This window comes from Lathyrus oleraceus, chromosome 6, assembly GCF_024323335.1.
Source record: "Lathyrus oleraceus cultivar Zhongwan6 chromosome 6, CAAS_Psat_ZW6_1.0, whole genome shotgun sequence".
NCBI lineage: Eukaryota > Viridiplantae > Streptophyta > Magnoliopsida > Fabales > Fabaceae > Lathyrus > Lathyrus oleraceus.
This window is the reverse complement of record NC_066584.1, coordinates 499799157-499814555: the sequence shown is the minus strand read 5'-3', so window position 1 is coordinate 499814555 and position 15399 is coordinate 499799157. Positions and strand designations below refer to the sequence as shown.

The following is a 15399-nucleotide window of genomic DNA, read 5'->3' as shown; positions in this document are numbered from 1 at the left end:
AAGGCCTTTTCATCCTTGTTGAGAAATTAAAAGAAAATGCAATACGATAACGCATGTAAACGTCTTATCAATTATTATGAAAATTTGAAATCTGCAGACATACAAACCCTTTTGTAATCATCCTACACTATAATTCATTTGCACAAATGGCAATAAAGATCACACATAGCATCTCGACGTCTAATAAGAATTCAAAAATCACGTGAAATTGCAGAAGACTAATTCTAAGTTCTAACCCATCAACAAACAAGCTAATCAACCTTGGAACATGTCACATTAAAATTCCTCCTGCCATAAAAATTAGCATTTCCATTATTGAGTTATTTTGCCAGCACAATAGCATGGGAAAATTCAAGTAGCAAAAGCATGCAAACTTATAGTTATAAGTTACTACTGAAAACACAGTATCATATACCATATTGTCAATTATATGTACTAGACTAAAGTGGTTTCACTCACCTAAACTTCATTACACACTCCACTTCCACACACCAACATTTAGAAACTGCATAAATCTAGCAGCAGAGATAAACTTATTAATACCTTTAACCAATTCATGATGTAGATGTAGGTCCTCCGGAGCTCACATTCTCAGACACCGGTGCAGAAGGAGGAACATATATGCGTGCTTTCTTGAGAATTTCAGCAACCACCCAATGTTTACGCTTGCTCAAAGGCCTAGAAGAATGCAATCGAACCTGAAATAAGAACCATCAAAACATACACTTGTTTAGTTTTCTTGCAAAACCAAGAACACAACCAATCCAAAGTTGAACTCCATCAGTCTCAAATTATAACACCCGTGGTTTTAAATTGTAGTCCGCAACCACAATTGGGGCTGCAATATTGCTGATGCGGTAACATCCAAAACCGCATGTGGTTGCAATATTGTTGATGCGGTAGCTTCTGCAACCGCATAGGACCGCAATTGCAATGTGATCTAAAATCAAATGTCCAATCATATAAGAAACCACATCAGACAATTTCTCAAATATTTCTTAAGTATTTTCATCAAAAGTTCAAAAATCAAAATTTCAAAACCCTTTGACTCAATTTACTTATGATGAAATAAAAAGTCTTAATTTAAGTGCTTTTTCACCATGTATTTCGAACATCTTTCAATAAAAATTCACAATGCAAGAACCGCAATCGCAACACCCGCAACTTCAATTTAAAACCATGACATCCTTTTGAAACATATACTTGTTGACACTTTGTAGTACAAGAAAATGTTATCAATCCTGGATCACAAAAAAAAAGTGGTTTGTCTATATTCCGTAATAGCGGCTATCAGAAAACATTTTGTACTACATATCCCTATTACAAACAATAGTAATTTTTAAAATCGATAACATCGTTATAGCCACTATTCAACAACACTATACAATCAAATCAATAGACATAACTTTACAAATACTAACCCGGTCACCGATATTACAAAGATTGTTCTCGTCGTGAGCCATGAACTTTGAAGTGCGCTTAACATATCTGTTGAACACCGGGTGGTGAAATAATCTATCCACTGCCACCACAACCGAATTCTGCATTTTATTCGAAACCACCATTCCTACTACTTGCTTCATTTTCCCTTATCTCCTAATCCCAACAAACCCTAATTCAGATTCATTCGTATCAGTAAAAACAAACTAGTAGCAAATAAAATCTCACACTATCACAAGTGAATTTCCAAGTGAAAAATATATTAATCACAAATAATTGTTACCACGTTTAACTACTATTCTCCTAAAAATCAAATAATCGTAACGGCGCAAAAATTTAGATTGTGAAGGTTTTACATACTGAACTATTTTGTCAATGCGCGCTTCTTTAATGTGAAATCTCGATGCGGCGTGAAGAAAAAAAAAAAAAAAACGAAAAAACAATAAAAACTTGAAAGGATTTGTCACTGTTTGTGGCGGGTTTTGGCTGCGTTTTCCGATGAGTTGATTCAGTTCGGCGACTCCAACTTGTTTCTGATACACCTAAGCGGCTGGTGCTGGATTTTTTTTTTCTTGTTTGATAGAACTGACTTGATGGGCCAGTTGGAAAGGAAATGGATTGGGCTTGGTATTAGTATGTGAGGATTTCTCGTCACGGAAAATAATAAAATGTATCATATTTTTTGAAAATGCATCTCTGAATGCAATTTAATACACACAAAATACACCGTTATGAATGACGCAATATAAGTTGGATTATTTGTATTCCGGAGATGTATCTCCGAAATATTTCAAGAAATATATTGATAATTGATCAATTTAGTAGAAATTTTGAAGCCACATTTCCAAAAGTTTGGACAAAATTTTGAAATATTATGTCACATTTGCATGTTAGATGTTTCCGAAGATGCATCTTCGAAATAATCTAATGAAAGAAACAACTGCATGATCACACAACCATTGTCATTATTGTTTTCCAACACAAACCCTCACCTAAAAGCTCTTCATTCCCAATCCAATTTTTTCACTCAAAATCTCCAATATTGTGGTTCATCACATCGAAGGGAGAAAAGTAAGATAGAATTTCAAGTAAAAATCATTTATTTTACACTTCATTGCTCATATTAATCATGCATATTGTCTGGAAATACTATAGGATCTAAAGACAGCCAAAACTGCAAGAACTGGATCCGAAATCATAACATTTAAGCATGGTTTGAACTTGTTGGTGCTCCAAAGCCACCAGAACCACGACCAAAGCCAGGCCTTCCACCAGGACCCTACAATAATGGGAAGAATAAATTTCGATCAATACTATGACTATAAAACTCAACAAATGATGAAAGAATGAATAGAATTTGAATTACACAGAAAGAGAACTTCATAGTTAAACAATATTCCACTAAAAATACAAAAAATACTTTATTTGTAGAACGATAGAAGTTCGGAAGGTAGAACAAACTAGTGCATCATCATTTGAAATTAGAAGAGCATTCATGACAAGTCATTGTGTCACATAAGAAATCTTGCAAGTACAGGCTAACATAATTTGATCATAGGAATCACAACCAAGATCTAAGGTATATTGAGAAGTCAAGAAAACAGCATAATTTGGAAAAAATAAAACATGGCTGTAACTAAATGCTAACAGAATCAAATTTATAAGACTGAGATGTTAATCTATATTTAGAGAAGCAGTCTTGAAAATGGAAACTAAACAAAAAGCAATGTAAACAGCAAGAGGAGCATCCAAAACCATAGGTGTCAAATATATTACTGAAGCAGATATTAAGCTACCAAAATTAACCCACCCTTAACCACATAATAAAATGAAAACAAAATCATCTTTGAAAATAAATGAATAGACAAATCAATAGGAACACAACTTTCAAACTTATTCAAATTAACTACTGATGCAAGAAGATTACCCCGAAAGAAGGTCTGTAGTCAGCAGGAGCTCCACCCTTGTCTCCACCAAACTCACCACCAGGCCCTCTGGGACCTGGACCACCACGGTACCCATCACGGTCACCGCCAAATCTCCTTTCTCCCTCGAATCGAGGTGGGCCTCTGTTCAAAGACAAATAAACAAGATTAACACACAAAAACTCAGAGCAATCGAATTAACCAAACCAAAAACAACACCCCAAAATTACCTAGGGCGATCACCAGGTGGACCACCGAATGGTCTACCAGCTGGCTTAGCCTGCTTCTTCAAAGTAGCTGGCACAATCTCAGATGGAAGATTGAGATAAGTCCTGAGAAACTCGATTCCATCATTAGTCAAAAACCAGTAATAATGCATCCAAGCAAAAGTCTCCCTCACATATTCCTTTCGCATTGAAACTCTGCATCAGCTTAATCACTTGCAGATTTGGTACATCAATCTCAGGGTGCTTTGCCAAATTGAAGTCCTTCTTTGCATAGCAAACTCCCTCTGAACAACAACTAAACCGATTCAAACACAAAAGCGAAATAAAATCACAACAAAACGAAACCCTAAAATACTGAACAATAATAACGAACCTTGGAAGAGGTATTTGGAGATCTCTCTGCGATTTTTCTCGGATAAGATCTGGTAAAAATAAACATAGAAATGTAAAAATAGATTCGCAAAATTCGAATACAACAATGATATAGAACTTCGATTAGTGTTTGCAAAGGAATTGAGACGAGAAAATCAAGTACCATGGTTGCAATGTGGAGGCGGCACAAGAGAAAGTTCAGCAGCAAAAACTCCCAATACTCTCTATCGCTTAGCTGCTGCAATCTGAACTCAAAACCCTAATTTATGTTTCCTTCGTTTATAATGGACCTTTCTTTTTGGGCCTGATTTATAATGGCCCAATTTTCATTTTAAGATGGGAATATCATTTTTTTTAGAATTTCTTAATGCACTTTAGATCTTACTATTACACCACGTGAAAATACTTAAATGCCCTTAAATTTCGGAGATGCATCTCCGAACGCACTGAATCCTCATTTAATATTAAAATATTTTTGAGATGCATCTTCGAACTTATTTCGGAGATGTATCTTCGAACTTATTTCGGATATGCATCTCCGAAATATTTTAGAGCTTGGGCAGAGCCATTTTCCTTCCTCATTTCTGATATTTTTCAAAACCACTTTAAACTCTCTTAAATTTTTTCTTATCACCAAGTCCAAAATAAAATAACAAAACTCAAGGAAACTTCAATCAACATCAGAGACATCATTCAAAACTGAAGCAAAGTTGAAATTTGCAAGCTTTTTTATGTTTTGAAAAGCTTTTTAGTTTGTGTAAATGAGTAGGAATTGATGATTAAGGTTATAAGTGAGTAGAAGTTGTATGTATGATAGTTTAGACATAGTGTAAAACACATTTGTTAGTTGAAAAGGATGATAAAAACATTGTTTTTTGTGATTGCATGTGTACATTGGTGCCATTAACGCGACCGATATTGTAGAAAATTCTAGAGATGCATCTCCGAAAAATTTTCAATGTTTAATTTTCCCAGTAACCGGAGATGCATCTCTAGAATTTTCTCAGTATTTTTTTTATTTTCTTGCTTGTATTGTTGCTTTCTTACACTGATTGTCTGATTTACTTTATCTTTCAGGCATTATGGCTGATAAACCCGATAGACTGAGACACGGAAGAATTACACAGCATGCATCAGTGTGGTGGGGGAAGAGTCAGGTTTCGGAGGCTCATGTTCCGTGCCCATGCGGAGGCATTATAGGGTATGTGATTCTCCCCATGCTTATTTATCTTCTTCTTCCCTTAAAAGACGGGTTTCACCTACAGACGTATCATTCCCCTTATCCTCATGTAGGCGCCAGGTTTCACCTATTCAGGCGTCAGAGGTACCTGATTCACGGTGGTACCAGAGGCACCTCCTCCTACTACTAATGTTGAGCTAGTGTCACCTTATACTGCTGATGATGTTAAAACAATGCCACCTCTTACTGCTGATGTTGTTAAGCCAATGCCACCTATTACTATTGATGTTGTTGAGCTAGTGTCACCTTCTATTGTTGATGATGTTGAGCCAGTGCCACCTCTGGATGGTGAGACTACTCAGGATGCTAAACCAAATACATTCAGAGGAGACCATGTAAAGTTGTCACTACTGCCTTTGTATCTAGACCATACCGCCAGACATATTTGGGACAGAGAGGTATCATTAGATAGATTCATTCTTTTTAATTTACGTTTATTTTATTTGACAAGTTTCTGATATTGATTTTTATTTTGTGCAAGACCGTGATCCACTGAAGTTTATTAACCACAAACGAAAGATTATTGGCTTGCCTCGGCCGAATGAGGATTGGTTTCAGGCAGTTTTGTCCCTATTTGGGATAAAGGACTTGTGCATTACCGGTTACACTACGGTCAACCACGGGATGCTTAATGCATTCATGGAGAGATGGCGCTCAGAGACCTTGTCATTTCATCTCCCGCTTGGTGAGATGCCTATCGGGGGAGACTTGTAGATCATGGGAGGATTAGCAAAGACGAGGCACTCGAGATGGTGGTAGACTATCTAGGGGATGACCCAAGGAAGGCGGGGGAGGAGTTAGTTATGACCAGGGGGCTCATGCTAGGTTTGAATACCTGAAAAAGGTATATACATATGAGTTATAAATAGCACATCAGGCCACAGGTGGGGCTCCATAGAGTGCATGCTATGAGAGCATACCTATTATATTTGGTTGGCACTATGATTTTTATGGACAAGAGTGCCACTTATATTAATGTCATATACATACGGTACTTCGAGAATTTCAAGAAGATCCATGCGTACAACTAAGGGGTCGCTTGTTTGGTCTACTTGTACTCGAAGTTATCAAAGGGTTATAGGTAGAAGACGAAGCAAGTCACATGCAGCATCACACTACTGACGGTAATATTTATTGGTCTTTTAATCCTCTTGTGTCATTTTCACTTCATATTTATAATACCATTACTTATGATTTGTGTGTGCCAAACATTTCAGGCTTGGATCCTCCAACACTTCCTGCGCATCTCTGGCTAGGCGAGTGTACCGACTTACATGAATGATATGTTATGTGTTACTGCATTTTCCCCGTTCAAAGGGAACCAGACGAATGAGACGTTCAAAGTGTATCTTGAGCGCTTAGTTGCCGATGACATGCACTTCAACAGCTATGTCGATCACCGTGAGACACAACCATTTGACGAGACAATGTTATACTCTGGATGGTTGGCATGTAGATCACGTCTCACTTCCCTTCATTTGTCTGAGTGTGTCATGTGAAAGTTCGACTACACTTAAACCATTCTCGGACACCCTGTTGTATCTGCTCCTCCTGCTTTGACACGTAGGCAAATGAATGATATTTTTTTATGATTATGAGAGTCATCTGGTACTATAGGAGGCACAAAGTACCATAGTTGAGAGCGGCTAGAGCTATGGGTACGGGTACAATATATGGTTCTTCATGGGTGTCACATTTGTATATGGTGTAGGCTGCTCTAGGAGATCCACCGAGGCTAACTCATCAGGAGATACTAGAGGAGGAGTAGGCACATTTAGATCATGTTAAGGATGTCTTGCCTATATGTCATCGCATTATGGAGATTATGTGGACATGCATTGACAGAGGTATCTTCCCTGATGGTTTAATGTGATACCTCTGTCAATGCATGTCCACATAATCTCCAACAACTAACTTATGTAACTTATTAGCACCCTTACGCATCCATAGTACTATACGGGATCCACTCTTGTTGTTCTTGTCTAAAGGGTGTATGTTTATCTAATGTACTATTTACTAAAAGAAAGGGTCAAAAGAAAATGACTCGCACGGGTGTCGCATCCACTGCATACGTATCTCATCTGAGTATGAGAATCAGAGTCTTCGTAGCTCGGCTACCTATGGGTGAAAGAGATGTATGCTCGCTAAGACATCACGTCTTATGCCTACGTATCTCATCTAAAATGAGAATCAGAGCAAAACGTAGTTCAACAAACTACGGGAATAAGGGTCTCGATTGCAACCAGGGCAAGAGAAAGGGAAAGTCTCGATTGCAACGAGGGCGAGAGAAAAGGATCGCAACAAAGGCGAAAACAAACAAGGATTAGTTGTTAGTCGTCAGTCAAAAAGAAAGAAAAGAACTCGGCAAGACATTGCATCTCGTGCCTACGTATCTCATCTGGAATGAGAATCAGAGTTGTCATAGTTCGACTAACTACGGGTTGCCATCTGAACATGGACTTACAAAGGAGGACACCAGTTGTGTCAAAAGAGAGTGGGCAATATGTTCATGTCCTAGCAGCAGATGTCGCAGCTCGCTGAATCGAGTCTTAGGCAGTTACCTCTTTGCAATAGAATGGACTACATGCCACAAGATGGGGAAGCTCTGCCTTAGAGTTGTCATGCAATGTGGACCCATATGTTAGGATTTACAAATGGGAACATCTACCTAATGTTAGCGTGCAAAGTAATAAGAGAATTCTACCTATGTTATCATACAAAAGAATATGAGAATCCTACTTATGTTATCATACAAAAGAATATGAGAATCCTACCTAAGTTATCATACAAAAGAATATGGGAATCCTACCTAAGTTATCATACAAAAGAATATGGGAATCCTACCTAAGTTATCATACAAAATAATATGGGAATCCTACCTAAGTTATCATACAAAAGGATATGGGAATCCTACCTATGTTATCATACAAAAGGATATGGGAATTCTACTTATGTTATCATACAAAAGAATATGGGAATCCTACCTATGTTATCATACAAAAGGATATGGGAATCCTACCTAATGGGTGCTACCTAAATGGAACAAGAATCGACGAATGAAGCAAGGAGAGGTGTTAGGGATAAGGGTAGATGGCGATGCATGAAGCAATCGACTTACAAGGTTGATGGAGATGCATAAAGCAATTGACTTACAACGTTGATGGCGATGCATAAAGCAATCGACTTACAAGGTTGATGGCGATGCATAAAGCAATCGACTTACAAGGTAAGTGGATGAATACGTGCTGGTTCTGTTAGGTTTTGAAAAATGATTACTCGACGTTGGATCGAGGTTTTGATCTTGTTTTGAAATGGTTATCGAATGTTCGTTTTAATTCTTGTATTAACAGATAAATAAAGAATGAAAAAAATATTATACATTTCATGGGAGAGGGATACATTTGTTATGAATGGGGATTGCTCATGGCAATCAAACAAATAAGAATAAACGCCTCATACATCATACAAGTAGGCAACATTTATTAATCAGACAGATAAGATATATAAACAAGTATATGATCAAATCAAATAATCAAAGAATGAAATAATGAGACATTAAACAATGTATGAGAGTATGAACATGTTAGACAATCAAATAAAATTAAGCATGGATGAAAGAAACAAGTATAAAAAATATCAGATGAAATCAGACAGGTGAAACTATGCACACAAAGAACCAATGAATAATTTAATCGGGAAATGATGCAAGGATCAAATAAAATCAAGATGAAAGGCCTCTAATATGTGGCATATGAGATGAACAAGGGAGGATCAAAAGATCTCTTCAATTTCCCTAAGCAATCCCTATGTCAAACATCAATCATACAAAAGTCAACCGAATAGTCAAGTCAACTTAAAAAATGTCAAATAAATAGTAAATTAATCACAAAAATTATGAAAAATTAAACTAAGTTAGGTGGGGTCAGGACACCATCATCCCCCAAAAAGATTTCAAAAATAATGAAAATTAGTGTATAAATTAATTGAAATAAAACAGAAGTCAAATGAAAAGTCAACCAAGCAAACTAGATCAAAAATAAATCCAAAATAAATTGAAAATGGGCAATAAAATTCCAATAAAAGGTCAAGTTGACCATGAAACATTGTTTAACCCTCATCCCAAAAATCGGAAGTTAAAAATAATCCTAAGTCATGAAAAAAGTATGCTTAAAAGAACCACTTGAAATAAATAATTAAAATTAAATATTAACATTAAACAAAATATGAAAATAAAAATTAAATAAATTAAATAAGACATTAAGAAATGTAAAAAGTATTTTTTTATATTTTTATGAATAAATAACATATTTTTATTAATTAAAATGAAAAACAGGAAATAAAAATGAATTAAGAAAAGAAATGAAAATAAAAGGGAAATGTGTTAGTGGGCCTGGCGAAAGGGGTGTGGGTAGCAAGCGAAGTTAAGGCCCGGTCCAGGATTACTCAGCATGTGACATGAATTAAAAAGGTTCATTAAATAAATTTGTGCAAACAATGGGTATCGAACCGGCGAGGCTGGGGTTAAATCAAATAAGACAAAAATGTTGCGCACGGCTAGGATCGAACAGGGAGCACGCGATCGGACGGCTGTACAGCCTGCCACGCGTTATCTCCCATGCAACGTGAAAAGAACATACAACATGCATATTGGATTTGTAAAAAATGCAGCATTTCATGTCCGTTTTCCAGCCAGCATAACTCGAGCTACGGTGCTCCAAACGGGATGATATAAAAAGTAAACTTCAAGTACAAAATGAGAGGAACAACATGATATTTTATTTTATGCAAAATGATGAATCTAGCATGAAGAAAAATGAACAACAAGGCAAGCATATGAACATGGATATGAGTGAAAATTCAAAGTTACAAAACTCCAATTTAAAGCAATGCCTCGTGGTGAGGGCTTCATAAACAAGCATGGTATATTGTTAACATGGAAAATAAGCATGGCATGGCATGGTATAAATGAAAAATAGCATGAAGTATAGATGGTAGGCATGGAAGAAACAAGTGGTGAACAAGTATAATATTCATGAAATGAGCAAGGCCATGGAAGAGAGTAGCAAACTTACCTAGTGGAAGAATGTCCGCTGCTTCTTGATAGTGGAGGAATGGAAGGAAATGAGATGCTCTTCAATGGTGCTTCAATGCTTGTGAAATAGAATGGAGTGAAACTTGGTCTTTTCCTCTTGCCTTGCTTGCTTGAAAATAGTGGCAGCCTCCATCTCAGATTAGGGTTTTATGATGTTTATATATGTTGGATTCAATGATGGCTAATGGGCTTGGAATGTTTGTTTTTTTTATTCATGCAAAATGATGCAAAAAGTGGGGTGGTATGAACAAGTTCTAAAAGTAGCAAAACTTAAGTGAGTGATCATAAAACAAATGACCAAATGAGGAAAAGAGTGTGTTGGTTGGTTTGTGCAACATGACATGGTTTTTCTGTTTTGAAATAAATTCAAGAGGGTTTTTTTATGACCTTGTAACTTGATGAGAACATGTCCAAATGGCAAGGCAATGCAAACAGTAGAAAGAGGGCATGGAACTTAATATTTTTCATGTTGAACACATCTTGAAATGGTGAGTGGAAAGGGGTGGAAAATGGCCATAAAGTTCAGGTTTCATGGCTGCAAAATGGTTGGGCCAGTTTGGCCTAAATGCTGTCAAAAAATTCAGCCTATGATACCAACTTTAGATAAGTGTATCTTCCAAACCAATGATCCAAATGGGGTGGTTCCAAAAAGGTGTGAAAGAGCACATATCAAGGTACAACTGTCATGAAGAAAATGTTTTCAAAAGATTCCTTGAAGTGCAAGAAATCTGGCCCATAAGTCTTGACAAATTTTTCAAATTTTGGACTTAAAAAAATTTCTAAGTGTTCTTAAATAATGTCTTACTTTGACCAAGCCTAACTTTCTCAATTTTAATCCAAATGAAACAAATTTTATATCTATAGAAAGCTTGAAACAAGAGGAACAACTTTTATGTTGGAGGAATTTTCCAATGGAGCTTGCATATTGATGTAAAATTGGCTTAAAGTGGGTGCAAAAACCATAAAAACTTGCCTTAAATGGAAAGTCAACTATTTCCCAATTTGGTAACTTTTCCAACTCCTGATTAAATGATGAATCCATGATCCAACCTTGATCAAATTTCACATATAGGCTCCCTTAGGCATTAATTTTGAGATTCCACTTTCAAAATGTCAGGAGTTGACTTTTCTGGGCCCCACATTTGACTTTTCCCAAAATGTCTGATTCCCGATTCCATTGGTCAATTGAAGCACCTCTGGCTCAAATAAAGAGCTGATTTTTTATATGTAGATCCTTGTGGACATATGGAGGGCCATGGAAATGAGTTTCACCCAAGGAATCAGAAATAAACCGATTTTATACCAAACCCTAGTTTTAGGGCAAAAATGACTAGGAACTGATTGCACTGATTGCACTGATTGCCAATGGATCTTTGTGAGATGATTATGAATCTTCCTAGGCCAAGATGCCTCTATAATCATGACATGAATGAGCCCCCTTTACTTCCAACCAAATCTTGCCTGTTGCAGATAGCCATGAAACCCCGATTTCTGATTAAATCCAGATGCACACTCTGAGAGTTTTGAATCTTCCACTGATGAACTGAGGACCATAATAAGACATATGGAACCCCTTGAGACTTGTATATTTGGAGAATGAAGTTCAATTCTCAGTCTTTCCTTGTGTGGGCTCCTTTTGGTAAGGAGTGATCAATCAAACCCTGATTTCCCAAGTCACTGATGTAGTATGCAATGAGTATGACCTAGTATGATGCTAGTGCAATGTGAAACACAATCCCATGCTTCCAAGAAAAATGAAGGGTAAATTTTGGGGTATTACACCTTTTCCTCAACCTCTCTGCCCAAGCGAGCATGTAGCCTTATTCCAGCATCTCTAATGAAGTCGTTACGGACTTGTTCAAAGATGCCTTTCAGTTTGAAGGCTTCAGAGGTCATCCATCTGATCACTCTATTCCATTGGATTCTCACTGCAGAAGGATCATCAGTGATGCCAGAGTTGACAGACAAAGACTTGATCTTCTACACTAAAGACTCTACAAACAAAGTTATTGCTTCTTCTAATACGGGGAAGGTAGTTTTTGGTTCAGAGTTAGAGGATGGGGAGGATGATGGAGTTGGATTGGTGTCAACGGGGTCATGAGTAGGAGTGATGATGGCATCAGAGGTTGGTGACGGGGGAATATCAGAGGGAGGTGACGTTGTTTGTTCAGGTTGTGGATTTGGTTAATGTTTAGATGGTGAGGGAATTGAAGGTACTGGTTGTTCAGGAGGTGGATTAGTTTGTTGTTCAGGGGTTGGTGTTTGAGGTTGATGGGATGGAGGTGGATTTTTTTGTTCAGGGGTTGGTGTTTGAGGTTGATGAGATGGAGGTGGATTTTGTTGTTCAGGGGGTGGAGAGGTGACTTCAGGTTGAGGTTCAAGTTATGATGGCTGCTGTGAGGCCAGAGCACGTGCCTGAAGTTGGGCTAGAGTGGGGGATTGAGGGTCAGATGGTTCGTTGTCTGATGAGAGAATATAGTATGGTGGGGATGAAGGTGAGGAAGATGATGGTGAGGTGGTTTCGTTCAGCATTTATGCTTCAGAAACGGGTAGGGTAGTGACGCATCCGCGAAAAACAACCGGCGGGAAAAAGCAAAACAAACAGAGCCGCCACCGTGCGTTATTTATCCCAAACGAGGGAAAGGAAACGCTCGAAGTAAACCTGGAAAAGACATGGTCTCGCGACTAGAGAGAGATGGGATCGGGAGTCGGTTATGCGAAGGGAAGGTATTAGCACCCCTACGCATCCGTCGTACTCGACGGGATCCACGCTCAAAAGGATAGAAGAAAGGTTGTTAAACACTGCTCAAAAGAATGCACGCACACTGGAATAAAACACAGGTGGAAGGAGACGGAAGCGGACTCGGTAGGATGTCGCATCCTGGGCCTACGTAGTTTGTTAGAAACAAACATCAGAGTCGACGTAGTTTGGGGAAACGGGGAACGGGCTCGCTAGGATATCGCATCTTATGCCTACGTATCTCATCAGGAATGAGAATCAGAGCTACCGTAGTTCGGCTAACACACGCCGAAACGAACACACACCAAGACGCTGAAACATCAGAGCAAACACACAACTAGAAACTGACTGCCAATGGCTGGGCTTACGTCCGACTCCAAACAAAAGAAACACAAGGAAGCCGAAGGCCAATCGCTGGACTTACATCAGCCTCCAAACACACAAACGCAAAGAGGATATGGATTGCCAATCGCTGGTCTTACATTCATCTCCTAACACACATAAAAAGGTTATCAAACAGACAAGTTAATAGAGAGTCTGGCACTCGAGTCTAATAATTGTCAAGCAAAACACACGCGAAAAAGAAAAAGGGCGCTCGGAGAGATCTCGCACGATCTCCTGCCTACGTACCTCATCTGGTATGAGGATCAGGGTGACGTAGTTCCCCTGAACATGGGAGAAATTTCTATCCTAACCAGAGACTGGGAAATGACAAACTAGAAGGGAGACTGACTCGAGCCTAATAGTTATTGTAACACCCTTCTAAAATACCCCAAATATTTAATTAAAACAACAAATATATACATCAGAGTAAAGGTGCAATTAAGGGTGTCACACAATCACTTCACACATTCATCAAAATAACTGTCATGCTCTTTTATTAATTCAAAACATAAAGCATTTGCACAATACGCAGCGGATAGAAATCAAATCAATCATGCAAAACATGTAACACATTACATGTAAAATTATTCAACAAGGTAAAACATCCCGTCCCGATGTTACATCTATCAGAGCATGACCCACTAAGGAACTACACTAGACTCCAAGCTCTAGCTTCTACTCAATCACTGCTCGTTACCTGAAACATAGTTGTAAGGGTGAGTTCCTCAATCGATATAATAAGCATTATAAAATATCATGTAATGCTAAGTAAATAACACATTAATCACCCTAATCATATCACACATCCGGTAACGGCACATCAACTCAACATCATACTCAATACCAATACAACTCATACTCATACTCAATATCAACACAAACACACGTATAATATTGGAATACATCCATTCATATTATACGCCATACATACATTATGCAATGAGACTCCATGCATGCGGTACCGACTATTCGTGAACATATAGTTCAACCTCACCGATCAAATCTAGATACGGCTACCAAGCCCACTAGTCCCACTCATTTGAGACCTAGTGACTCACTCACTAATTCCTCACCATGGGAATTAGCTACCACCCCAAGGGCTATGCTATGCACGCTAATCACCTAGCATGAAAACATCAACAACAATCCACAATGATTTACTCACTAATTCCTCACCATGGGAATTAGCTACCACCATAAAGGCCACAATATGCATGCTAATTCACCTAGCATACAACCATCAACAACAATCCACAATGACATATGCTCACACTCTAAGCCATAAAACAGTCCATTCACAAATACATGCATAATATATACATTCACAACATTATGCATATTTTCACACATCATCTGCATATTTATCACATACTCATATCATGTCATGCCAATTAATTCAATCACAGTATTAACACACTCTACTAATACCTATATTGCTCAAAACAACGGGAAATGATCCCTACTATATCATACACCGATATAGGCCAACCATCAAACATGTACACAACATTTTAAATATAAATTTTTCCACTTTTCAACAGTGTTAACCGGTTAACGCCCTGGGTTAACCGGTTAACGCCCTGGGTTAACCGGTTAACGCAGACAGAACACGCTTCCTGGCACATTTTAACAGTGTTAACCGGTTAACACCCTGGGTTAACCGGTTAACGCAAACAGAACAGCAATTTTCATAAATCACAACAGTGTTAACCGGTTAACACCCTGGGTTAACCGGTTAACGCAAGACAGAAAGCTGTCCCTGCGCTAACACGAAGCAGAATGCAGAATTCTCCGCATTTTCCGCCGTTGGAGGACTTCCGGACCTCCGATTCCAATTCCGTAAAAAGCTATACGTTCGGGAAATCACGACTCACACAAATACAGATTCAATTACAGCTTTAACACAACTTATCCAACACAATTTTTCAGCATTCAACATCCCAATTAAGGTCAAATCAATGGCTTATTACTACCCATTA

The 15399-nt window shown here is 38.0% G+C and overlaps 1 protein-coding gene and 1 pseudogene across 1 annotated transcript; both read right to left on the bottom strand.

Annotated features, from left to right (window-relative positions):
• Positions 1-221: 221 nt before the first annotated feature.
• Positions 222-1688, bottom strand: LOC127091081 (uncharacterized). The gene is made up of 3 exons (XM_051029613.1): positions 1422-1688; positions 544-698; positions 222-288 (listed from the first exon to the last, which is right to left on the bottom strand). Exons 1-2 carry the CDS (start codon positions 1581-1583, stop codon positions 555-557), a joined length of 306 nt encoding a protein of 101 aa, XP_050885570.1. The 5' UTR covers positions 1584-1688; the 3' UTR covers positions 222-288; positions 544-554.
• Positions 1689-2385: 697 nt separating this feature from the next.
• LOC127091072 (40S ribosomal protein S10-1-like) lies at positions 2386-4263 on the bottom strand (annotated as a pseudogene).
• Between the last annotated feature and the right edge of the window lie 11136 nt (positions 4264-15399).